Source organism: Thamnophis sirtalis, unplaced genomic scaffold (genome assembly GCF_051295495.1).
Source record: "Thamnophis sirtalis isolate CommonGarterSnake01/CBP01778 unplaced genomic scaffold, rThaSir2_p1.2 scaffold_2, whole genome shotgun sequence".
Taxonomy (NCBI): Eukaryota; Metazoa; Chordata; class Lepidosauria; order Squamata; family Natricidae; genus Thamnophis; species Thamnophis sirtalis.
In genome coordinates this window covers 82601861-82627885 of record NW_028261382.1, presented here as the reverse complement: position 1 = coordinate 82627885, position 26025 = coordinate 82601861, and the positions used below count along the sequence as shown (strand labels likewise).

The window sequence follows — 26025 nt, the reverse complement described above, 5'->3', positions numbered from 1 at the left end:
TGCTTCCACTTTGGCTTATGGCAGTGTTTAGAATAACCTTTTATTTACAGGTTAGAGAGGGTTACTTCCCCACTTCTTCCAGAAGTCATCCCTGTAATAAAAAAATAAAAAATAAACAAAATGTCCTAAACCAACCTTCTCTTTTACAATTGTGTCGTCATGCTGGATTATATTTAATCTTCAAAAATGATTTTTCATGAAATGGGAAGAACTACAGTTTATGTCATGGTGATCCAACTGTTTTCTGCACTGGGGGGGGGGGGGAATCTGAAATAATAATAATAAAAAAATAGTTGTCCACCACTTGGGCACTTCAGTGCACAGTCTCCTCAATCTTTGGGAGACAGTTCAGGTAAATACTTAGTATTCGTCTAATGTATCAGCCTTTGGAATGGAGAGGCCCCGCTCCTTCAGCGCTTGCATTTTCAACTTGTCTGATTCTTGCTTCGTTTGCTGCTCTACCCGTTGAACTTCCAAGATTTCCTCTATCGAGACTTGCTGCAAAGGGGTGTCACTTTCCTTTTCCAGGTCCTGCAGTAGAAAAAGCATCAATACTTCAGGGCTTGAAATTGGGAAGAAAGAGCAATTTCCTCCCTCTGAGACACAACACACATATGCTGTGGATTTGCACAGGCATGTTTAGTGCCTCTGTTCTATTCCACATTATCAAACAATTCTCAATTTAAAAAAAGCACCAAAAGAAACCATTTATCATACAATAAAGAATAAAATAAAGCAAAACGGAGGGTGAGGGGTTACTCAGTTGTTAAAGATGTTGAGCTGGAGAGCTGACAGTCCAAGTTTGCGACCCACCCAAGCTCCGGGCAACAGGGAAAACCCCCGTCCACCTAGAAGTTTGAAAACATGCAAATTCAAGAAGACAGGTACCACTCCAGTATTCTGTGCTCCTTTGGCATTTAGCCATTCTGGACAATGGACCACTGAAAATGTCTTTGGGACAATGTTGCCTCCCTCAGTCAAGAAACAGAGAAGGGCACCGTGCTTTAGATTCGGACACAACGGGACAGGGAAACCTTTACCTTTTAAAGAATAAAAAACTCCTAAAGAAAAATCAAAATCCTTCCCCAACCTTGTGGCCTCCAGACAGATCAACCTACGTGCCTGTAATCCCGACTTAGGTCAGCTAATATCAATTCAGAATTAAGTTGTAGCAGTGTTTCTCAAACCATTGCAACTTTAAGCTGTAAGAATTTCAACTCTCAGAATTCTGCTCCAAGAGGCCTGTAATTCACTAAAAAAAAGGAAAAACCAGTTGCTGACTTACAATTTCTCCCAGGAGGACAACATTCTCGCCTCTGACTACGAAGATGCCACGAGGGATGTCACCATACTTTTTGCCCACATGAATGCGCTCCACTGTTTGGTGCAAAACCAGATTTGCTGAAAGTTCAGGGAGAAGGAAACAAAGATGGAAAGAGTGATGAAATGTGTGGCTGCAACACACGTGTAAAAGGAACAAGCTGCAACGTTCCACCTTTGTGTTTCTGTGCAACTGTGTTCTAAAGAGGTAAGCAAATAGTACTAATTAGCAAATATTTCTTCTTTGTAGTCTGGCATTGGAAGCATTATTTCTGCTTAGCACGTATGAGACCTCTGTTTTTCCTCCAACATGTAAGAAGTGAATCTTCATCTTATTTTATTCATCCAACAGCTCAATGAGATGTCTTTACATGGCCTAAATGTCCTTCATAGGTTTTTTTTGGAAACATAATGGTGTTTCATTTTTCTTTTGGTATGTCCCTAAAAAACACACCATTGTCATATTTGTAACTTATATTGCCAATAAAGGAGAATATTTGTAGCTCAGGGTTGAAATTAGGGGGCCATTTTGGTCTCTGAGCTTGTTTGTTTTCTTCTAAACAACTTATTCTGAATTACTCAAGAGTCTTCAACATCCAAATTCAAGAACAGATCACAGGCACTGCAGGCAGAAAGGACCACCTCAAGATTTCACCTCTCCAGTAACAAGGCTAAAAATTATCCCTACCTTTGGGGTAAACAGTTGTAGACCGGAAAAATTGTACTTATATTCTAGGTACTGAAAACAAAGAAATGAAAGTAAGCAGCTTAGGAAAGACTAGCTAGTGTCTGTGTTTGCACATTGCTTGAAATCATAGTTCCCTTAACTACCATTTGTTAAATAATCCACAGTTCACACAATACTCTTAAGTCATAAACAAAATAGCTGAAGTGACATTCCACGTTAAGTCAGAATTAAATATGCTTGTGAATCCAAGAGTACATACCTCCAGCATTCAATTTTGGTGATCTGAGAACAATCCATCATTTTTTAAAGGTGTTAACAAGCCCATTTATAAAAGCTTCTCGGCTTGGTAACCAGGAGATTATAGGATCACAAAAGTAAATGTGGCTATTTACAAATAAGGTCTTAGCAAAGAATGGTTCCTTTGGAGAGATGTGCTATGAGGAAGTACATATCATAGGTAGTCATTGCTTAGTTACTGCATCGTTTAGCAACTGCTTATGTTTAAGATGCAAAAGTAACTTTACTACCAGCCTCTGGTTTAAGGACCTTTTCGGGTCTGTAAAGGAAAGGACAGCTGAAGGAAGATAAGCATTTGCAGTTTCACTTAGTGATTGTTTCACTGAATGTTGCCGATCCCAACTGTCTATTTCTCTGCTTTCTCACTGAGTAGTTGCCCTTCTTCAGAATTTCATATGCATAGCAAAATCAAAAGCAGCTCACATCCCTCATTTTTCCAACAGGAAGTCTACTCTGCACAGAGGTATGCAAATCCAAACTCAGTCTGGCATCAACACAAATTTATCCTCTAACTCATCTGCTAGCCAACGATGTGCAGGATTTCCATACATGTAAATAAACATCCTGATGACAGAACACTGTTTTCCATTCTTTCAGCCCAAAATGGACTAACCTACAAACAAATTAGCAACACCAGCTTCCAGGTTGAATGTAGGGCAATGGGCTTGCTGTCCTATATGGCCAGCATGAAATTGTAGAATGCTAGGCATTGTTCGGGGGTGGGGTGGGGTTGGGGGTGGAGTTGTATTGTACATATTGGATCTGAAGTAAAAAAAGTTTATGCAAAATGGAATGGAGATGCATTCCAGATCAGTTGGCAGTTAAGCAGTTGCATCTTTCTCTGGGCTCGTACAATATAATGCCATGAAAAATGCATTTGAGCTATGAAGACAGTAAAAGAATGGACAAGGTACTAAGTATACATGTCAGTGTTCGTGGTGTGATTTTCCTGGGTTTGCACAACTAGTGTGTAAGCCCCAGAAAACAAAACCCATAGCTTCTATAAGGAGATTCCAACAGATGTACCATGTGTGCTTATCCCAAAACATTTTTTCAGTGTTAAATCCAAACCACAGCATGTCAGTACAGGCTTGCTTGCAGTTATTTGTAGGTTTACTTGTAAGGATGTGGTCAAATGCAACAATAAGTATGCCTACCCAACCACTAGTGGGATTTGATTATTTGCAGACAAGCATTATTTAATAATTCCACATCTGGAGAGAAATGAACATTTCAGACTTCTGCTCCATGACCATACACCAAATATTAAAATCAGCCATCAAAATATTACAAACACCACTGCTTATTCTCATTCCAGAAAATGGGCACAATATACTATTTCAGTCCTGTTCCTCTGATATAACCCCATAAAGATTACAAACCATTAAAAATTAAATAATAAATTATGGAAACCATACAGAACATGGCTTCCAAAATTCTTTCCAAGCCCTTTGCTAATAATGTCCATAGGAGGTATCCACATTTTCTTCTGTTAATTTACACATATGTTGAATCTCCATGTAGGTTTTTGCTTTCCATCTGTGTTGCATTTGTGTGCTTGCTTACCAGCGGTGGGTTCCGGATCCCGTCGCAACCAGTACGTTGCGTCAAGGCCAGGCATCCGCTCATGATGCTTCAGTTGCTTGACGGAGCGTCGCGCAGTCGCTGTACGCTCCCTGTGCATGCGCAAATGGCTCGGTTGGGTTAAATACAGGTAAGGAGGGTGGGCCCTCCAGAACACCATACCGGAACAGTACCTGGTGCTCCCAGCAGGCACCAGTACAATTGTACTGGGGCCTCTCGGCCGTATCCCACCATTGATGCTTACATAAACACAGGAAGAAACTTAAGTCCTAGGTTCCACCACAAAACCGCGCTCGACGAAACCGCGCTCGACGAAACCGCGTAGCTGACATCATCAACAGCGCGACAACAGCACGGAGACAGAAGCACGCTGTAAACGCTAAACCTAAAATTAACTCCTAAACCTAAACCTAACCCCCCTAAACCTAATCCTAAACCTAACCCTAAACCTTAACCTAACCCTAAACCTACCCCTTAACCTAACCCTAAACCTAACCCTTAACCTAACCCTAAACTTAATCCTAACCCTTAACCTAACCCTAAACTTAATCCTAACCCTTAACCTAACCCTAAACCTAAACCTAACTCTAACCCTTAACCTAACCCTAAACCTAACCCTAACCCTTAACCTAACCCTAAACCTAACCCTAACCCTAAAGCTAACCCTAAACCTAACCCTAAACCTAACCCTTACCTTAAGTTGAATCGGCTTGCTTTCAAAGCGCTATTTAAAGCGCCCTTCTTTCTCCGCGCTCGCTGTTGTCGCCCTGTTGATGACGTCAGCGACGCGGTTTAATCGGCTTAGTCGAGCGCGGTTTTTCTCGTGCCACAAAGTCCTATGCCCACAGCAGCTTAGAATGGTCCAGTAGAAAACATTTCAACCATTGACCAATATCACAGAGATACACAGGAAGTCCTTTTCTTCTGCAGTCCCCTTTGTTCTAATCCATTTTCAAACTCAATATTTCTTTTAGCAGTTTCTCATCCTGCACCCAATTTTGTCACATTTTATTCAGCTGCCAGACAATTACACTGCTTATAGATATACAAATAGATTCCCATGGCTCTTTATATAAACTTCATTCCAACTTTCTCCATTACAGAAAAGAAAAAATTAAAAATAGAGAAAAAGGACAAGGACCTATTGGGCCTCTGCCAAAGAATACAGACTTCTGAATTAAATCTGAGAGTTGGGTCTATTCTGGCTCTTTGTTATTTTTGTTCAATTCTTAGTATACCGGAACTAGCCTAAGCTCTAAAATAGTTGTATACAATACTAGGGATTATATGTCGTTCAGAGTTGAGTTCTTGGTATTCTGAGCCCGTTTTTCTTTTTACAGCTGTTTCCCATCTGCACAAAGAAAAACAAGCTTGATAAACAGCCCCATAGCAATGCACTTCTAATCTAAGAACAGAAATTACTTCTATGATTATTATAATCAGATTGTCCAAGTTCAAGTGAAGCTCTCTAAAACTCAATTAAAAGCATGCCTAAGTCTTGATCTTCTGTAGCATTTGCTACCCTCTAGTGGTAGTGGTACAGCAGAGTTCAGCAGCAAACTGGACTTTTTATGTATTCCTGTACAGTATTTAAAACCTGAATTAACAGCTAATCGCTGAAAATCAAATTCCATGGCAAAGCAGTTGAATTTCAGTACCACAATGTCAGGCCAGGTACAGATTTTAAAGGGGAAAAGACTGCCTCTCAAAAGCCACTCTTGCTTTCGAAAATGCTGCTGAGTATCCAGTGATATGATTTTTGGGGATGTTCACACCTTCGGTCAAAAATGGGTATTGGAAGACAGTTCTCTTCCCCCATTTCCCACTAATCCAGTGCTGTATTAATCAATGTTGTATACTCAGATTTCTGACCGATCTTTCTGATCACCTGATAGTTTAGAACTTTAGAACAATACATACTGCATGAAAACTAAGCTTGGGATGACTTCTGCACCCTAGCATTTCCCCAGAGGCTATGAAGCAAAATTCTCCAGGGTTATTGCAGAGGGGAAAAATAAATGAGGAATGAATTCTATGTACATTGCTTTGAACTCCTGCAGCAAAGGCAGAATAAAGATTTATTTACTGGCAAACTTGTTTTGAAGGTACCCCAAGAACCCAATCATTTATTTTGATTCTAATCCAGGAAAGTCCTTGATATTTTCTGCTTTGACTCAGTTTCGATGCCTGGTGTCTGCATTGACAAATCCTTGCAGTTTTTTCTTAGCAAATTTTTTGCAAGTGGTTTGCTAAATGCCTCCTTCCTAGGGCTAAAAGAAACCCCAACTGGCTTTGCGTCTAAGGGTTAGGACTAAAACACAGTGTCTCCTGATGTCTTCACCATTACACCAAACTGATTCAGCAATGTGCTATTAAGTACATTCAAAACAAAATGTCACATTTTTCTTTTTTTTCTCTCCCCCCCCTTTTTTTTCCTCAATCCATTTTTCCCTTTGAACTCCTGGCTTTGGCAAAATATTAGCTGCACAAAGAACTATGAAAAGCTACATAAATGAAAGGATAATGGTTCGGCATACCAAACTGATCAATGCTGCGCAAATATCCAATCAGGGTTCTGCCATCTCTAAGGAGGACCAAGTGTTTCTCTGGAAAGGGGAGAAAACAAAGATAAAGTTCACATTAATTTGCAAAAATCAAGCCTTCTGGAGAGTTCAATCAGCTTTTCTACAGTTCTCAAAGTCTATAAGCTTTCCAAAATATATTATTATTTGTCTTTGCGTGATTTCTACCAAAATACTTTTTGCTTAAGGCTTGCTATTTGAAATTATAAAGAATGATCAGATTCACTGTAAAAGCAGAGAGGTGCAGGGATCCAATTAGCCTTATTGTTTGGATTTGATTTTCATTGCTTGAATTTAGAGCCGAGGTGGCGCAGTGGTTAAATGCAGCACTGCAGGCTACTTCAGCTGACTGCAGTTCGGCTGTTCAAATCCCACTGGCTCAAGGTTGACTCAGCCTTCCATCCTTCTGAGGTGGGTAGAATGAGGACCCGGATTGTTGCGGGCAATATGCTGACTCTGTAAACCGCTTAGAGAGGGCTGAAAGCCCTATGAAGCGGTATATAAGTCTAACTGCTATTGCTATTTGCTTTTTTGTTCCTCAGTCGCTCTAAGCCAACTGAAAACTCTCCAGTTCACACCATTTTAAAATGTTGGGTTTTACAGTGTTAACAGTCTGTCGCATCTTATGCTTATAACACACCATAAACCATGGTTTTACTCAGTTCAGTGTTCAGGGGTTCTTTTGCAGTGCAGCATAAACTTACTATATGGATCACACATATACAACATACTAGTCTAAAAATATAGCCTGCTATTTTGTGGTTCAGGTTATCTTTTGACCAGCACTAGAGGGATGTTTGCCTTTAAAAGCCATTAAAATGTATCACTGAAGGAAACTATCATGTAAATTATCAGACTAATGTAAAACAGGATTGACTGATATTTCAATGTCTCCTGTAGGTAGGTAGGTAGGTAGGTAGGTAGGTAGGTAGGTAGGTAGGTAGGTAGGTAGGTAGGTAGGTAAGGAAGGCAGGGAGGGAGGAAGCCCTTCCACCTTTGTAAAAATTCACCATGGCTTTAAAACTATGGGATACAACTTAAGGGCATTGTGCAAAACTCCCCAACTGTAGCTTACCCCATTAACAATGATTTCAATTAGCTTGCTCAAAGCCCACAGCAAGTCAAGTTAAAGCCTTCACAAGCCACTTCCAAGGCAGAAAACAAGAGAAGAAAAACCAGGAAGATAGTGCCAAGGGATCTGCCACACACCCTCCAAAACAGAGAGAGGAGTCCTGCCATTATACGGAACACTCGCCAGCCGCAAATCCTTCAAACCGAAATCGGCCACAACGCAGCGCTCTGTGCCTCTCTTTTTGGGGGGGGGGAAAGAGGGGGGTTCCTCTCCCCTTTTTTCACGCCCTTAGCATTCGTGGCCCGACCCCAGCCTCCTGCTGCCATGCAGAACAGCGGCGCTTAAAGGAGTGCAATGCCATTCCCTAAAGCAAAGGCATTTATTGAGAGGAGAGGAGAAGTGGAAAGAAAGCTGGTTCAAAACCCGAGAAGGAGGATGAGAAGACCGGCTCGCTTGCAAGGAACCACCCGCCAGGCCAAAGGCGGGGCGCCCCGCAAGCAACTCACTGTCGATATCTTGGATGAGGCTGGCCGTGCCCGGCATGTAATTCATTTTTCCCCCGGACGCAGCGGAAGCTCCGCCGCCCGCATCGGCCCTGGGAGAAGCGGAACCTGCTCTTGGCCTCTCCCCGCCCGGTCCGGAAGCACAAGCTCCGGCGGGGCGGGGAGACAAAAGAGGACCCGTGCCCGGCGGCGAGTTGGTGCGCATGGGAGTTCCCAGGAGGGAGTCTGGCGCCGTCGGCCTCTCGACCCTTAAATAGGCGGCCAGGGAAGGGCGGAGGGGTCGGAGGCGGCCGCGCCCGGTTGGCTGGAGCGCAATCAAAGACGGGATCGGCTGTGCTCGCCAGTCAACGAGAACTTGGACCATCCGTTTTGGATCCATGGGCTCCGTAGCATCAGACCCATGTTCGCTTAGGGTACCTGGTTCATGAGCTCCTAACCCCCCCGGGATTTGGGCTGCAGCGGGTCCAACAAACCACGTGCAAACCTGCTTTGCTTTGGGAAGCCTGCTACATTCTGGTCTGCATTACGTGGGAGTCCAACTAATGCGTTTTATTCAATAAACCATCATTTAGGGTGCTAAGTGATGAGCCCTAGTTCCAAAATTATATATGTAAGCTTGGAGGATCCTAACTCAGCTTGAAAATCACTGGGTGACTTTGGATTATTATTGCACAATAATTTTGTCCTTTTGCTCTTATTCTACTCCAAGTGGCTACCTGGACTAGTCCCTTCAGTTTTCTTGGCATGGTTTCTCACAAGGAGTTTGCCATTGTCTCCTTCCTAGGGCTGAGAGAAAGGGACTGGCCCAAGGTCATCTAACTGGCTTTGGGTGGGACCTGAACTTATAAACTCCCTAGTGTCTTAACACTACATCAAACAGGCTCTATTTTGTTTTATATTCTTAGTTTTTCAACTGTATTACGAATGCTAAGAATTCTTATTTAAAATAGTATTTTATATTACATTCTTACAATTCTAAGTTTGAGGTATTATTTGTATCATATATTTTATTATTGCTAAATGCTTGTAATTTTTATTTACACTGGTCTATCACTGATGTAAAGATATGAACAGTATCTGTATGCTACTCATTTTAAGGATAAAATAGGTGAAAAACATTTAAATATTTGTATGTCATTTGTCCTATTGTGTTAAGACTAAGAAAATCTTGGCTGTAAATGCAACTTTCCTAACCTATACCCTCCAGATATATATGTAACGGTCAAAATGGCTTCAAATACCACTGCAAACTCGGGTAACTGAATGCATGCTGACTTTCCTTAACATGTACAGTAGAGACAATTTATATTTTAAACCTATTTAAAAGAAAGTAATATAAAAATAACCTTTTTAAAGTGCTCTTTCAAGTACCTGGACAATTACTAGCCTGTACAATATTATTTAATTTCTGTTTTGTCCCCAATCTTGTTTTGATAGGGACTCTCCATTGGCCTTCCAAATTTGTTATTCAATTTGTGGAATAGACTATGCTCCCACCCATGACAATATTCAGCTTTGGAAATAAAGTTTGAACCAAATGCAAATACAAACAAGATATGAAAAAGATGTTAAAAGAGTATGGTTTTAATATGGAAGATTCAGAACTAGATAGGATACTCATGGGAACGGATGAAAAAATGATTAAAAAACTGTATAGGTATTTACTAAATTTAGAAGAAGAGGTTAAAGAAACAATGATAAGATTGGCAAAAAACTTTGGATATACAATAGAACTAGAAAAATGGCAACAACTATGGGAAAGGAACTATAAATTGATAATGGCGACAGCATATGAAGAGAATTTATATAAAATGTTTTATAAATGGCACATGACACCGGAAAGATTAGCAAAAATGTTTAAGGATAAATCAGCTAAATGTTGGAAATGTCACCAATTACCAGGAACATATTATCATATGGGGTGGACGTGTAGGGATGCAAAAAGCTATTGGGTTAAAATACAAACATGGTTAGAGAAAATGATACATCAGCCTGTAGAGTTTAAGACAGAGGTATTTTTATTGGGTATTCTGCCAGAGAAATATAGTAAAGATTCATATTTGATTGCACAAATAATAAGAGCAGCTACAATTGTATTTGCACAAAATAGGAAAGCAGAGAAAATCCTATTGGAAGGGGAGGTAATAAAGAAGATATTAGATTGTGCAGAAATGAACAGGTTGACATTGAGAATAACGGATAAAGAGGAATCAGTGTATTTACAGGACATGGGGGCAATTTTATGATTGGCTTGAAAAAAGATACAAATAGAGAAAGGAACAAAGCACAAAACAAATAACAGATGACACATTATTAAATCAGGGGGAGGGGAAATAAAGTATGAAAATGTAAATATACAGGCGGGAAAATGATATGAATCGACAAATGTTAAGTAGCAATTATAAGAATGTATATTTAAGAATGAATTTGAAAGGAAAAATAAACTTTTTTACTGGAAATAAAGTTTGAAGGCAAATTCTGCTATGTAAAATAAATTACAATTGACAAGCGGGGGGGGATTTCTCATCTGGGCCCTAAACATCCGAATTCCTCTTTTTTCTGGCGCTTTAACAGTTAATTGAAAGTTTCTTCTAAATCAGACTTGCTGTTTCCCGGTGACGTTGGAGAGCGGTCCCCGCTTATTGACGTCAGCAGCAGCATTTATTTCTTTAGAGCAAAACCCTACCGCTCGCCCCACATACCGGAATATCGTAAACAGCCAATCGAAGCCGAAGAGGTGTGTTGATCATTGTGATTGGTCGCTTGGTGAGCAGGCGCACTGGTTTATAAGGGGGGGGGCGGAAATAAATACTAATTGAGGGTCCGTAATGGCGGCGGCGCTGAGGAGGTTACGCGGAGCAGAAGTGGAACGAGTTCGACCTGAGCCGGAGCCTCCACCACCACTGTGGGGCATGGCACCATTTAGGTGTGCCCAGAACCGCGGCAGCGGGCAGAGAGCGGTTCAGGGCGGCTCCCAGGTAACGGCCCCAGTTCCTATATTTTTTCCTCTCCCGGTTATTAGCGTTATGTTATGTAATTGACCCCCTCAGGCCACCGTCTGCGCCTCCTTTGCGCTTCCCCCTCCCCGCGAAGTGCTACCACGTGCTCTGGTGTGTTGCGTCTACTCTGAGGAGGAAGTGAAACGAAGCCAGTTCTGTTTTGTCTCCTCTTTATTCCTCCCCCTCCTTATTTGTTTTAATGATTAAATTAATGAGCTCACTCTGGCTGATGCATTCCTCCAAGTGCACGCATGCCGGAGCTGAGCCATAACCAAACCTTCCTTTGGCTCGGCTAAGGAGAAGAGGGAAACCCTTGGATTGGTTAGAAGTTAAGAAAATGGTAAGTCCTGGACGAAATGTCATCTTCTTGTTCCTATCTAAAAATTTTCATCCTTGTCTGTCCCCAGGAAAATCGTATAGACTTTAATTCTTGAAAAATGGAGCCCAGAGACTAAGGAAATGTTATTGGTGGGTGCTATTTCCTATATTGGAAAAAGACTTGCTGGCTAACAGATTCAATTAGGTTTTTTTTTTTAAAAAAAGGGTGCATAATGGAAGTGTGATAATATTGTGTAAAAAATGCTGTTTTGAAGCAGCTATTTTTAGTTTATTCTACCCTAGCTTTTTCTCAGCTTAAACATTGGGATTGTAACAAAAGGATTTAAAAAAGAGTGATAAAGATTCTGAATGAACAACAAAGAAATCCTAAATCTAAACTGTGACCACTCATCTAATATAATTTAACACTTAGAAAATTCTTAAAGAGCATGTATACGGGTATGTTCCGAATTTCTATTTCTTGTGGAGATTAGTTTTAGTGCAAATAACTGGCATTGTGAAGAGGAGGCTTGTTCTACAAAATTTAGACTATTAGAGATGAGATAGCCTTAAGCATCAGTTAGTGAAACTAGTGAAACTAGAGCAATACAATGTTATTACTATAATTCTTGACATCTTATTTTAATGTTGGAATAGAAATAAATGTGTTTTAAAACTCACATTATATTTTGTTTTATTATTCACTTTCAGTTCTTGAAAAACATTTTAGTCTTTGGAATTTTAAGAAATAACTACAGTAAAATTGTATGCCTCCAGTTAAACCATATTGAGGACAGATGACAAACTATTTATACTTGCATTCTATACATTCTTGGATAGTTTGATGGGCTATGAATAAGAGTATCAGGCACATTTTTTAATTAGTTTGCTGAAGAGAGATTTAAGATTAAGCCTGCTTTTTATTAGTCACTCCTGGCAGCCCTTCAGTAAATGGTAAGTCTGTAAGTGTAAAAGGAAAGGTGTTGCCCAGGCGATTATTAAATTAAACATACATAGGCTTACTAATAATGTTATTTTAGTGCATCACAAATACCAGCAGATATTAAAAATGTAAAAACAATTATTTCAAATTGTGTTTTGTCACCACTTAAATTAATAGCTCAATCAGTGAAATAGGTCCTGAAAGACAGATATTTACTACTGATGGTTAAAGATTAGCAGTCCAAAATATCTAAGTTTAAACAATTCATTAAGAAATCTCATAAAATATAAGGTGGAAATTGTATTGGTTTAAGAAAAATGGATAGTACCTGAGACAGTTTTCCTTGAGGAAAGGAGGATGGTATTTTTATAATCTTTCTGTATGTACTTATAATTCTTGATATTTCGAGCAGCATATTAACTCTTCCATTTCAAAAAATATACAGCTCAATCTCAACATCTATAAGAGTAAATGGAGATCCACAAGAGTTTATGCAGTGGTAATTTGGTTGGTCTTTCAGATGCCAGAAAGATTTTTTTTAGAGGATTTAGTATTATCTGACTCACTGTTATATAATTGAAATAAAATCAAAGATATAGTATGAGAGAGTTATTTGAATCTTAAATTTTAGATTACTGTACTTTGGGGTATGCCTAAACACTTTAAGCTTGTGTTTAGGTATTGTTGGGATACATATTGGTTATTCTGATGTGTTCATTATTCATAGCTTTTATCACTTGAAGATTACACATTTTCTAATCATTGCTTGGAAGAAACCATTGCTATATAGCCACAATTTCCATATCATTCCTATCAGATTATTATAATATCCTTCCATGAATGTGGTATCTAGCCAATTCTTTGTGTATTGTAATGATCACCGAACAAATGAGCTAAGCTTTAAGGCGTTGTAAAGCATTTCAGAAATGTAATACTGGAAGTACTGTTGAGGAAAATACTTCATTCACCTGCTCTTTGATTCTCTTATCCACCCCCCTCCCAGGATTTGATTTTTGCAGGTAAGATTTGTTGTTAATCATAGCTGTGTGGTCATATAAATATAAATGATGTTGCATTATGAAAAAGGAAGGTCCTGCTCTTTCCATTTCCTGATATGACCTTGAAAAGACTGGAAGTTTTCTACAAAGTGCTCATCCTATTTTTGCGAGTGGTTATGAGTCTTAATGTATCATCAATAAAACAAGACTCTTGACTGTTTGCCAGTCATCACTTGAAACACACACACACACACACACACACACACACCACCCACTGTTTCCCTGAAAATAAGCCCCAATCTGTTTTTTACAAATGTGCCTAATATAAACCCTATCCCAAAAATAAGCCCTAGTGAGGGGGTGGGCATGGCCAGCATAAGAGGTGGTGAGTGTGTGCAGGCCGAAAGTAACTGATAGTAGCCTCAGCCCGCATAGCACAGCTGAGTTGAGTACCTGTGCAAGCAGCAGGTGGAAGCAGAGGTGGGAAGGCAGGGGATACAGACAAGCTAGATGGGCCACAGGAAAGCCAAGTGGCGCTGGACTGGGGTAGCCAAGGAAGGCTCATCTTTGCATCTCTTGGCTTGCCCACACAGCACATTGGGATCGCCTGCCTTTTGCTCTGTGCCTTCTCTGCGCAGCCCCAGAGTGTGGGTGGCAGAGTGTGGGTGGCGTGCCCAGCTGGGCTGATCACCCTGATTATCTTGTTTCCCTGAAAATAAGCTCTAATGCATCTTTGGGAGCAAAAAATTACATAAGAAAGGTCTTATCTTTGGAAAACAAGTGTGTGTGTGTATTAAACTGTTTTATGTTTACTCAAATGAAGTCATACTTAAGTTATGCATTTATTAGCATTGCTAAAGCACATAGTAGCACCTAGTGGATTGTGTTGGAGCTCAGTTTTGTGTCTCATTCAATTTGGCTGGAACTCTGGAATTCAATGGTTGAAAACTACCCTATGAAGTTGAAAAACATATTGGATGAAACTAGAGGCAAACCTTTTCTATACTGTAGCCAAGAAAGCTGTACCAGTACTCCCACACAGTCACCAAGAGTCAAGCCATTATTTTTTAGAGCAGTGTTTCTCAACCTTGGTGACTTTAAGTCCTGTGGACTTCAACTCCCAGAATTCCCCAGCCAACTGGGGGATTCTGAGAGTTGAAGTCCACAGGACTTAAAGTTGTCAAGGTTGAGAAACACTGTTTTAGAGGCTTCTCTGCTATAAGGATCTTCTTACAACTGAAGTCACACTTGTTGCTATAAGCAGACTGCTGAATTTAGCTTGGTAGCCATGGATTAACAAGATTTTCCAGCAACATTCTGTTGAACTTCCTACTGATGGTCTGACATTCAGTTTTAATGCAAAAGTTAGCTATATACTATTCTATAAATATTCCAGGTGTGAATCTAATTGCTTGCAGAAATTAAATGTATTGTTTCTTCCTATAGGAACAGCCTCCTTATCCCGGGTATGCCCCCAATTACTGGAATTCATCTCCAAGAGCTTCCTATTCAAATCCATATCCTGTTGGAACAGAGCTTCAAGGCCAGGTAAAGTAATAGGAATAATGTACTGTATTTTGTCTGGACATGGCTTCTTATAGAATAATTAAGCTTCTGGTTTGAGAGTTGATATCATTTTGGGAAAAAAATTAGGTGTCACCTGGGTGAAAAACTTAAGACCTGAAATTTTGCCCTAAATGATGGTTTGTAAAATCTGTCTCAAATTGTTTATTAGCCTGTCATCACTGTTCACAAGACTTCTAGTTCTATGCAAATAGTTTCTTTTATATAGAAGTATCAGTGATTTTAGTATCTTCTCAGCTGGGTCAGTTTGTTTTATTGTTACCAGAAACAATCAAACTGTAATGACAGTAATAAATAGAACTGCGGCTTTTGCTACTGTGTTCTTGGTACTTTCTGAGCTTGGTTGCTTGCTTGCAAACATTTCATTACCTAAATAGTAACATCAGTGCAGGATTTGCTCTGTTTATATATAATAGCTTCTCTTCTTGCAAAGTGGGGGTGTGGTTTTCTCCTTGATAATTTTTTGATTAGGGTATTGTTTTCTGCTTGATTGTTTGTCTGATGTTAATCTCTGCTTATCTAGGTGTTGGTTGCTGGCGTGGATATGTTCTGGTCTTTTTGTTTACTTCTTAGCATTTTTACAAGCAATATTCTATATTGTCCGTAACTAAAAGTTGTAAGATCCAAAAAATCTTAATAGATGTCATTCTGTTTACTGGGGCTGCTTAAGCAAATAATTCTGGAACTGTCTTTGAATAAGGCACTGATAGCCTAATTAATTATTGTCTTTAAGCTAGGCAAGTTGTTTCAAATAGCTTTTCTTTTTGTCCTCTAGGGAATTGATTCTTCCTACACAAATGGTGTCTATGGACCTTCATACCCAGCTCCTGGGGCAGGACCGCCATATCCCAGTCTCCCACAGTCAAACACATACTATTCTTCAGAGCACCCTCCTGCCACTTACTCCACAGAGTCTTCTAGCATATATAGAACTCCATCATCAGCATCAAACTGGAATTACCCCCCTCCAGACTGTCCAGCCGAAGGTTCCATGATGAGGAGGCAGGTAGCAGGTTACACCCCTCCACAAGTAAATATCTGATATGAATCATCATTGTGTGTGTCTACATATTTGGTCATCTTAAGACAACAAACGTACCTAATTGTCCTGCCTCCTAGTCTCACCCTAGCAACAAACCTATATGGTGGGCTGGGCTGTAAAGAGCGACTGGCACCATGTCACCCATCTGGCTTACATGCCTAAGGGAGGCCTGGCACTTGTCTCCTGGTTTCTAAGCCATATTATTTTGTCTGTTTCAATTGCTGCCCTTCTTTCTTCAGATGTAGAGACAATAAATGAAAAGGAGCATTCAAATACTGAAAGAAGGAGAAAGCACCCAGGATATTGTGGAGCATCTACTCTAAAGTGCCAGCATGTGTCCTGATTATGAGAATAAGGAAATGGGGGAGGGCAAACCATTGCTTACTCAGCTGTATTACATCCCGCATGGATGGACCATAATCAGATGTGCCCATCAGAAAAGGGCCCAGCCTTTTGAAGCATGAACAGATAACGGGAATGTTGTTTTTGTATTAAAGTATTAATTAGTGTCATGGAAACACTGCTACTAGAAATGACTTTTAATGTTATTTAAGTGATGAGTTTTCCTGGGTGATTAAAGAAATGTATATCTGTATCCCCCTTTTCTTGCAGGGCCCAGCCTTTCCACTTCCACCCTATCCGTATGGAGATTGCAGTCCTAACATTCCACAGCAGAGGCCGCCCCCTCCTCAACCAGGTCTCCGGGATGCCACTTGGCAAACACCTGGCGTTTATGGAATGCAGTCTCCCTATGGTTGGCCCCCTCCCCCAGCAGGGCAAGGGAATCAGTATGTTGCAGGATCTTGGCCTAGCAGTGATGCGTCTACTCTACATCCCCCAAATAACAATCCAAAGGTATGTCTTTGAAATGCACAAGGAGTTCACTTATCCTTTAATGCAAAATATTAAAGAATATGCTGACAATCTAGGGTTGTGTCTTCAAATACCATAGTTTCTATTATTTTAAATTGTGCTGTCCTTGCTTATAATTGTGCTTCTAGTTTTGCTAATGCTAATTTGTAAAGAGCTAAACAAATGAGAACATACAATTTGCAGTACTACGTGGGATAGTGGACAACACAAACTCTGTCTCCCCCCCCCCCCCCTGCCTCTCCCTCCTTTGGGCTTTTAAAAAGGAAAGTCTGATACAATTGAAACTGGTTGAAAACACTAACAATGAGCCAAAATAAATTATTTAGTAATTTAATTTAAAATAAACTTGTCAAAGTGTCTCTAACTTGCAATGAAAAAGCCCAGCCGAGAAAAATTAAGACAAACAGATACAAAAAGTGATATAAACCTTTTCAAATACATACTGTGAGTCTTTCTATACTAACAAACTCACTAATGTAAGGTAGGAAATTAATATAAAAATATCTGAAAGTATTTGGAGTGTAAAGGACTAGATAGAGTTAAGGCAAAACTTATTAAAAATAAAAATCTATGCTGATTTATTTTCAGCTCTCATCTGAGAAACAAAGTATGGATTTATATTACTTGTACTATGTGAAATCTGATTTAATAAGAAATGTGCAGATCCAGGCTTTAAATGTTTTAAAAAATGGAGTAGTATTATAGTGCATCTAGAGGAGATTTGTATAAATGCAAAATTGCAGAGGCAAATAACTATTTAAAAAAACAAGGTGATTAATATTCAATAAGTATTGATATAGAAACATTTTGCCAAGAGCATTTTGGTAGAATACTGGAGAAATCTTCTTCGGTCATAGTTGAAATGCTTTGATATTGCAGAAATTGGTAACAATAAAATAATAAAGTTTTAAAAAGAAACCTAATAGGAAAAGTAATTGCTGATGTTCATCGTTGATAGATTTAAAACTTATAAGTCTTCAATGTAGTAGCTGTCATCTACAGTTTCGTTGCTATTTCCAGTTGACAGTTTTTTATGTATGTGAGGGAGGAAGCACTTAGTCTGGTGAGCTCTTACATTCTTGTTTTTGGGGAAACTGCTTACTATGCTATTGAACCCATGAGAAGGTCACCTAGGTTTTAGGTTATTGGATCATGGCACATTGTGATGTCATTCTGACAGGTTCAAAGTTCAGGTCCTATCCATAGTGGCCTTCAGTACTACAGCCTTTTTGCACTGAGATCTTGAGAATGCAGATGTTACAAATATGCAGAGAGGCAGGCTGGCAATATTGGCCACCTAGGGATCCTTTTCGAAACAGGATGGGGGGAAATGGAATTGATAGAGTTGTTGAAATTGCTTTTTTTCTGCTTTAGGACTCCTTTAGCCAAATGGATCAAGGGATTAACCAACATGGTTATCTTCCTGAAGACAATAGTTTGCCTTCTGGGACCACGAATGACTGCAATCCAGCACAGCTTGATGTTAAGCCATCTGCTTCCAACCCCAAAGTGCAGTATAGTGCACAGCCCCAGCTGTATGATAATGTACATAAGAAACCATCTGTGATTAGCAGTGGATCGGCTACTAAAATAAACGTACAGTCTCCAACTAATGTGCAGCCTGAAATACAGAAGATCGCACAGGTTATGGAGGGAATTGAACTGTTGGAAGAAGAAGTTGATGAATTTGTAGGTAAAAAGACAGACAAGGACTACTGGTTGCTGGAAGAAATGCTGACCAAGAAGTTATTGGAACTGGACTCTGTAGAGACAGGTGGTCAGGACAATGTTCGCCAGGCAAGGAAAGAGGCAGTTCATAGAGTCCAAGCTGTACTGGAAGAACTGGAAAGGAAGGGCCTTTAATGTGAATGACAGTCTGAAATTATTACAGGTCTCTGGCTTTTCTCTTGACCTCCAAAGCAATAAGTGGAGATGTGCATTTTGACTTTAGAAAAACAAGCATGGTAAGTTTGATCTGATTTAACAAATGGGTCAGATTTAGAATTTAGTATGGTGATCATCCCACTCAATGAGTAAGAAGGGACGAAATACTAGCCCTTGTTGTTTTAAGGGTTTTGTTGCATAGTTTTACCAGCTACAAGAGAGAAATCATTTGAGAAAAAGAGACTGGGATTTACATCTCAGAAAATCTCCTGGACCATCAAGGATTTCAGCAAGTTACTTGTCGTATTTGAAACATAGAAAAAGAAATCTTTAAGTTGCAATGCAGCATCAGTAAAGCCATGACTTAAGGCTCTTTAGCTACTTTTTCTGTGCATTATTTATAGATTCTTCCTGTTTGTCATATAAATTGTGTAATATCTTTTGGGATATAATATGTTCAAGTGCAACCATGCTGATAAGCCATGTATCACTAGGGCAACCAAAACCCAGGCATTTTTCATGTTATTTCTCCCTCATCCCTTATGCAAATATAATCCACATTTGTTTTTGTTTTTTTTAAAAACCGATAGGATAAGAAGGATCCTAGATGATGCATGAATTGCTGGAACTTTCAACTAATGAACTGATTATGAGGATTTGGGCCAGGAGAATTTGGTGATAAATGCTTAGTTGTGATATAGACTTTATATTTTACAATTGCTTATGTTTTGGTTTAATCTGTTATAGCTGATTTGAAATAATCAGTTCCCATACCTGTGGAGGTCAGGTAAGGCTACAACCTTGTATCATCAGCTCTTCACCATGGGTCCCTGGTTCAAAAAGGCAAGAAATACATATTTTATTGTTTTAAAAACAGGTATTTATTGTAAGAGTTTTTAAAGAAGAACACTAATAGCTAAAATAATAAAATAAATATTAGAAGTATTTTAGTGAGAACTTCATACAATATATAAAAGACTTGTATAACACTTTGGAAGTCTTTCTGGTTGAAAAGCAGTGTCAGTGTTCCAAATATCATGCAGAATTAAATCAGAGTCCAAGGCACAGCTATCCTTAAAGTTCCAATTTAATAAGACAGACATGTTGGCAACAAACACTGAAATCCCAAATCTAAAAGCTTCCTGGGATTCCACCCAGTTGAAAGTTCATGATCTTATCCCCACACCCATAAATCCATCACATGGTCCAATCTTCTTCGCCCACGCTGGCATTTCCACCCGGTCAGATGCAGAGGTGCGGAGACAAAAGATGACCTTGAAAGGAATGATAACACATTCCACAATTCTACTCCTTTCTATTCCCCCTCCCAATACTACTCTAATGAAACAGCATAATGAAATAGAGTGTGTGGCAGACCAAAGATCCTAAAAAGGAATATAACTGCAGGCCTGACAAGCAGGGTGTGGCTACTTTAAATAAAAGACAGTTGTACATAATGATACAGAAAAACACATCTTAAATATGGTATTGTAGTTCCTAGTTTCTTGTGCCCAAGTGCTCTCAATATCAATAGCAAGAAAAATATATGACTTGGCTGTAACATTAGCTATTGACTTTCCTTCCTTAAATTTTAAAAGCCCAGTTGATACTGTTTGTTGCCATATGTGTCCAATGAACGCAAACTCCCAAACATTATATTAGCTGATAGTTTAAAAAAAAATTGCATGGCCTTTTTCTGCTATAAATCTGAAGCCTTTATAAACTATAAAACCAGGATAGGAATACACCATAAAGATAATATAATTTGGCAACGAATAAAAGAACAGATCAGCCAAATTAAATCTATTTGTGTAACAATTCTTTTGTTAAAGTATTGGATAAGAAAGCCACATGTTCTCGGTATCTTAAGAATACAGCATAGTTTCTCCACATAAGAAAGAAACATTCACAGAAAAATCATGTTCAGTTTTCACATTTTTACTTTTTTTAAAGAAAAACTATTATTTACTGACTGTGGAAAGCCTTTCTGTTGCATAAGGAGAACAAAAAGCACACCTCACTTAATTCAAGTGATAGTTGCAGTTAGGTTTCTTCTTGTTCTCAACTTATCAAAGAAATTCCAGTTAAATTTTGTTCTGTAATTATTTGCATCATTTCTAGAGCCAAGCGCAGGCTTTCATGTGAAACTAAAAGACAAGTGGGAAAACAATATAAAATAAGAGATGGGAGAACTGTGATTGATTTAAGGTTACAATGTTACTTCGTTTGCATATTTTACTAAAGAAATCCCACAATGTGGGACCAGGAAGAAGAATAATCTCACCAAGTAGTTTGGAACCTGGTATTTTCTTTCAGCTTGAATCTGCCTAATAACATTGTTGGGATAAATTAGGGAAGTGTGGTTGAATGTAGTCTGGAGTCTCAGGAGGGAGAGGCTGCTTCATAGAGGGCAGGAAGACAGCAGAATGTGTGACAGGCAGGAAAAGAGCAAGGACAGACCTCCTAAACAGTTCAGGGTATATCTATAGCTATGCAGATAGTAGCATTCGTCTGGCAAGATTGATGTCAGGTCGCACAAAACAAGAATGACATGGACTTATTTCTGAGCAGCTTCTTTATTGTTGTTTGCCTAAAGACAGAAACTTGCCAGACTACAATGACTATTTGCATAACTATAGATATATTCTGTGAATACCTTCCTACCAGTTATTCCAAGCTCCACTGCCTTCTTGCCCACTGAGATAGCCCTTCCCTCCTGGACTTCAATGACAGAAACAGTAGAGATGATAAATAAGTACTGTATGTTTCATATCTTGCATCACTTTGCTGTTGCATACTGTCTGAAGGAAATTGAACTTTTATCTTCCTACTACAATAATGAACTGTCTTGAATAAACTTGTAAACTTGTAAAGTTTAATCATATCTGTTTTTAAACAATGTCAAATGCTCAGAAATGAAACTAAAGAAGGCCAAGGTAGACTTCCTGATCTCTTTCCCTTCTTTGTGTTTGGTAGAGTTAAGTGGAACACATATCTTATACCTTCCATTTTTAAGACAATGTATTCTCATTTACTGCCATTCTTAATCCCTATCAAAGAGTCCATGTAATGCTACCAAATTATCGTTTATTTGTGCAGTGTTTTAGCTAGCAAAATGTGTCTTATCATATGGAATTTGCTCAATGACGTGATTACCTTGATTACAAACATCTTGTTTTATTGTTTTCGGTGATCTCCCTCTGGCACAAGGATCAATCCATACAAATGTCCTTTGCCAGTTGGCAGTTTAACCAATATAATTTTTAAGAGTGGCTTGTTGTGTTTGGGGAGGTAGTGGAGACATCTAAGAATTTATAGTACAATCTATTTGGAAGAAAGTATCATCTGATATGTATGTACAACATTAATTGGGCTGTGCAGTTTAGTTTTCTGTTAATAACAGCTTCAGGATATTTCAATAGCTTCCCAGGTAATGTTTGCATACAGCTATTACACAGTATTGAGAAATGTAGTAAAAAATGTGATTAAATTGTCATATGAAAGGACCATCTATAATTGCTGAAGTTTGGTTCTCTGATTAGCTTTTTCTTCCTCTCACTAACAAGACAATGCAAAAACCTGGTTTGTAATTGATGTGCTTTAGCATATTTAATACAGATAGCTCTCGACTTGCAATTATTCATTTAACAACTGTTCAAATTTACGACTGCACTGATAAAAAGTGACTTATGACCAGTCTTTGCACTTTAGACCATTTCAGTGTTGCATGGCCACGTAATAAAAATTCGGAGGCTGGGCAATTCAGAGGCTTTGGCAGGTATTTATCACCGTTGCAGTGTCCTAGGGTGACATAATCGGCATTTGCAACCTTCTTAGCATGCTTCTGACAAGTAGTCAGTGGAGGAAGCTGAATTTGCTTAAGGACTGTGGGATCAACCACAACAAAAATGGTCATACAATTGGGCACAGCTTATTTAATGTATATATTAATGGACGTTCCTGTTCCATTATGGTACAGTAGTAAACTAAGACTTTTCTATACCTGTAAGGGAATGGCTGCACTTTGGATTACGTTATAAGATTAGCATTTATTTACTAGTTACGTTATAGTGGATGTATCGGCCCAAGGCTAGGCTGGTTCATTGGAATGGAAATTGCCACAGAATACCAATACAGCAGGGTAATTTGGGATGTCAAACCATTTCCATACTGCTTCCTGAATAAATGTATTATATGAAACAGAGTTTTGTTTTAGGAGTCATAACTTTATAGAGATGGTCCTCGACTTACAACAGTTCATTTAGTGACCGTTCAAACTTACAGCAACACTGAAAAAAGCAACTTATGACTGTTTTTCAAACCTATGACCGCTGCAACATCATGGTCACATGATCAAAATTTGGATGCTTCGCAACCGATTCATATGACAGTTGCAGTGTCCTGGGATCATGTGATCATCTTTTGCGGCCTTTTAAGCAAAGTCAGTGGGGGAACCAAATTGATTTAACAACTGTGTTACTAACTTAAACAACTGCAGTGATTCGATGTGGCAAGAAAGGTTGAAGCATGGGGCAAGTTCACTTAACAAATGATTCACTTAGCCACAGAAATGTTGGTGTCTATTGTGGTCGTAGGTCGAGGACTATCCGTATATATAACATCCTAACAGTAATGCAATGTGGTAGTGTAGTGAAAAGGCCATCTATTCATTCATTGGTTGCTGATCTTTAGCTTTATAAAGCCTGAAGGGCACTTACTGCATCAAATCTAAGCCCATGAATTTACACCCATCTTATGAAGGTGTAGCTATATGTCTCCAGGCTGCAGCAAGTGGAAGCTGCTGTTTCTACTTCATACACCATGCCTTATCTGGAGGTGTGAGGAGAATTGACACAAGGTGTTTTCCCTAACACCATTGCTCACTGTTCTTGCCATTCAATTAACCTGCATAAGAAGTGAACATATTCTTGGTTAAAAGCCATGCTGTGAATCCTTTGGACACTAATGCTGTTGAATGACAAAATGTGGCATTGCACGCGGAGCCTAGCACCCTGGGGATGTTTCCATAGAATTGTGGTCCAGAAATATATATTTGTATAACCTGAATGGGGAATCTGACCTAGATGCTGTAGAACTGCAGTTCCTGGCAGGCACCATCATTGCATAATTTTGAAAAGGGCGCTGGGGCAATGATGCTCATGCCTTTGAAGGACATTTGAAGGACACCAGATGAAAGAAGGCTGCCTTCAATTATAATTCCCCTTTAGAGATTGGTAAACATGACGCAGTAATTATGGTGCTGGACAAGAAGGGCTCAACTCTACACCTAGACGCAAAAACTCACTAGGTGATGTTGATCTAGTTGATACTTCTCATTCAGACCTATCTCACAAGGTCATGTCTGAAAAATATAGAGCAACATAAAGTATACATTGGATTAAGAATAAAACCAACTACTATTGTCCTTATGAAATGATTCCACCTGGAATTAGCACTGAAGATGTTGACTGCTTTGAAAATGGGATAGTGGTTAAAATTTCAAAAAGGTGGCTGGAATATTAGTTCTTCACTTTTAATATTTGTTTGCAGTCTGTTGGCAATTTTTTCTTCAATAAATATGATCAACATCTATATTTTTTGTGTTATTTACTGCTTTTAACTTTTAAGGTGTATAAGTCTGTATCTTCATCTTAGAGATGTACCTATGCAGGCTCAGCAGAGAAGACCAGGGAAGATAGTACTGTTTATTCACAGTCACAAAAAATGATAACCCATCCCTGGGGCGTGTGGCTTAGATTTCTGTCTCAATGTCCTTACCTTAATGTCAGAAGTGTTAGAAAAATTACGGAGGGGTTAAGTTAAACTGCTGAAGGCTATTAAAATGGCTGGCAAATTTTGGGTTTTTCATCCTTTATAACCCTTACCTAAAAGTTATGGATGGTAAAGAAAGATCAGCTCAGTAATCTACCATTACAGTTAATTCTGCTTTCTGATCTAAGGGCCTCCACTTCTCTTTATGTTGCCAAATTCTGTTATGCTGCCAGTAAGACGTTCAAATTGCCTAATCCCATCCCTCAATATTACTGTACAGTTACTATACCTAATGTAAACAATATTGAATAAGGATGGGTAGATATCGGTTTGTTTATTTTCTGTATTTTCTGAATTTTTTTAGTTCTATGCGTAGCTTTCAGTGATATGAATAGAATAATATTCTGTGTTATTCTGCTAGCTTGTGTTTTGTTTGGTACATTCCTTTTTACTTTTAAACAGTTTGTTAATTGTTTTGTTCTATACTTGTCTTTGACTGAAATAAACTTTGACTTACTGGCAAAGGTTTATCTTGGAGGACCATCTTCAACACTTTGCTTATACCCACAAGGGGATCCTCTCAATATTTCCACATATTAGACATGTTATAAATATGATTAACTTCTACATTTTTCTGTTATTTACTACTTTTAACTTTAAGATATATAAATGCCAAAGATGCACATCAGCTACAACCATCTGCCTGCAGTAATAAGCTGATTACAAGTGTGTGTCAAGCTGTCATCTAGAAATTAATTCTTCTGTCATCTAGACTTCATTCTCCATTCTCCCCAACCAACATGGGCAAAATAAGCATTGTAGTCAAGAGCCCCAAGCTACATTCTCCTGCTCTAAGCAACCCATAATTCAGATTAGCCCTTCGTTATCTGCTTAAGGCAGCACAACCAATGTTTTTGGATCCTGGGTTGGGAGAAACAATTCCTATTTTTAGAAATGTTGCTCTTACAGCCAATTATGTTCTATACAACTGTCTCATGCTTATCCATGTGGTGGGTGACTGCATCAGTCACAAAACATTTTTTTCTAAAATGGGTTGTAAGCATTTGGGGGAAAAGCAACCCATTGTGCAAAGCTCTTACCCAACAGTTTTATGGTATGTGAAAGGTCAGCGTAGCAGGCTTCTGAATACAATCACTTCTTAAACGGACAGGCCTATTCTTAGGATCTTTACTCTTCCAGCCAAACTGCGGAGAGTTCCCCATGCTATGAACTATAGAATTATCGCCATGATGCTCGGTCTTGGCAATTTTCTCAGGAGTGGTCCCGGGCTTTCTCTGGAACTCTCATGGCAATCCATGTCGGTGAAATTCCTATTTCTGCTGCCTTCCACCCGTGTTAAAACCACTCATTACAGACTCTTCCCTGACACTAAAAAAACAAAACAAAAAAATCACCACAAAGGAAAGGTGAATTTCTATGGAGATTCTCAAATCATCCGTCATGGTTGTCCCTAAGGTGCTTTTTCAAAAGGCAACTGAACTTCCTTGGTTTTTTTTTTTTTTAAACTTTTTGCTTCTCATCCAAGATGTTTTTCCAGAACTGAAA

The 26025-nt window shown here is 39.0% G+C and overlaps 2 protein-coding genes across 3 annotated transcripts; one reads left to right on the top strand and one right to left on the bottom strand.

Annotated features, from left to right (window-relative positions):
• LSM1 (LSM1 homolog, mRNA degradation associated) lies at positions 1 to 8380 on the bottom strand. The gene is made up of 4 exons (XM_087706224.1): positions 8050 to 8380; positions 6427 to 6495; positions 1286 to 1401; positions 1 to 531 (listed from the first exon to the last, which is right to left on the bottom strand). The coding sequence occupies exons 1-4, from the start codon at positions 8249 to 8251 to the stop codon at positions 361 to 363; spliced, it is 558 nt and encodes a 185-aa protein (XP_087562350.1). The 5' UTR covers positions 8252 to 8380; the 3' UTR covers positions 1 to 360.
• Positions 8381 to 10825: 2445 nt separating this feature from the next.
• Positions 10826 to 24987, top strand: BAG4 (BAG cochaperone 4). 2 transcript variants are annotated; one of them, XM_014064714.2, is made up of 5 exons: positions 10826 to 11024; positions 14751 to 14852; positions 15664 to 15918; positions 16543 to 16785; positions 18178 to 24987. In XM_014064714.2, exons 1-5 carry the CDS (start codon positions 10875 to 10877, stop codon positions 18664 to 18666), a joined length of 1239 nt encoding a protein of 412 aa, XP_013920189.2. In that variant the 5' UTR covers positions 10826 to 10874; the 3' UTR covers positions 18667 to 24987. The 2 variants fall into 2 exon arrangements, with proteins under 2 accessions (XP_013920189.2, XP_013920190.2); XM_014064715.2 differs by lacking the exon at positions 10826 to 11024 and adding an exon at positions 11144 to 11385.
• The last annotated feature ends 1038 nt before the right edge of the window (positions 24988 to 26025 follow it).

Bases quoted from the DNA above. Each gene is read 5' to 3' on its own strand.
- LSM1 (XM_087706224.1), bottom strand. From the start codon at position 8,251: ATGCGCACCAACTCGCCGCCGGGCACGGGTCCTCTTTTGTCTCCCCGC. The intron at 6,496-8,049 runs GTGAGTTGCTTG...TCCCCTTTCCAG, and splicing joins CCTCATCCAAGATATCGACA to AGAAACACTTGGTCCTCCTT. The intron at 1,402-6,426 runs GTATGCCGAACC...CTGAACTTTCAG, and splicing joins GCGCAGCATTGATCAGTTTG to CAAATCTGGTTTTGCACCAA.
- BAG4 (XM_014064714.2), top strand. From the start codon at position 10,875: ATGGCGGCGGCGCTGAGGAGGTTACGCGGAGCAGAAGTGGAACGAGTT. The intron at 14,853-15,663 runs GTAAAGTAATAG...TTTGTCCTCTAG, and splicing joins GAACAGAGCTTCAAGGCCAG to GGAATTGATTCTTCCTACAC. The intron at 15,919-16,542 runs GTAAATATCTGA...CTTTTCTTGCAG, and splicing joins CAGGTTACACCCCTCCACAA to GGCCCAGCCTTTCCACTTCC.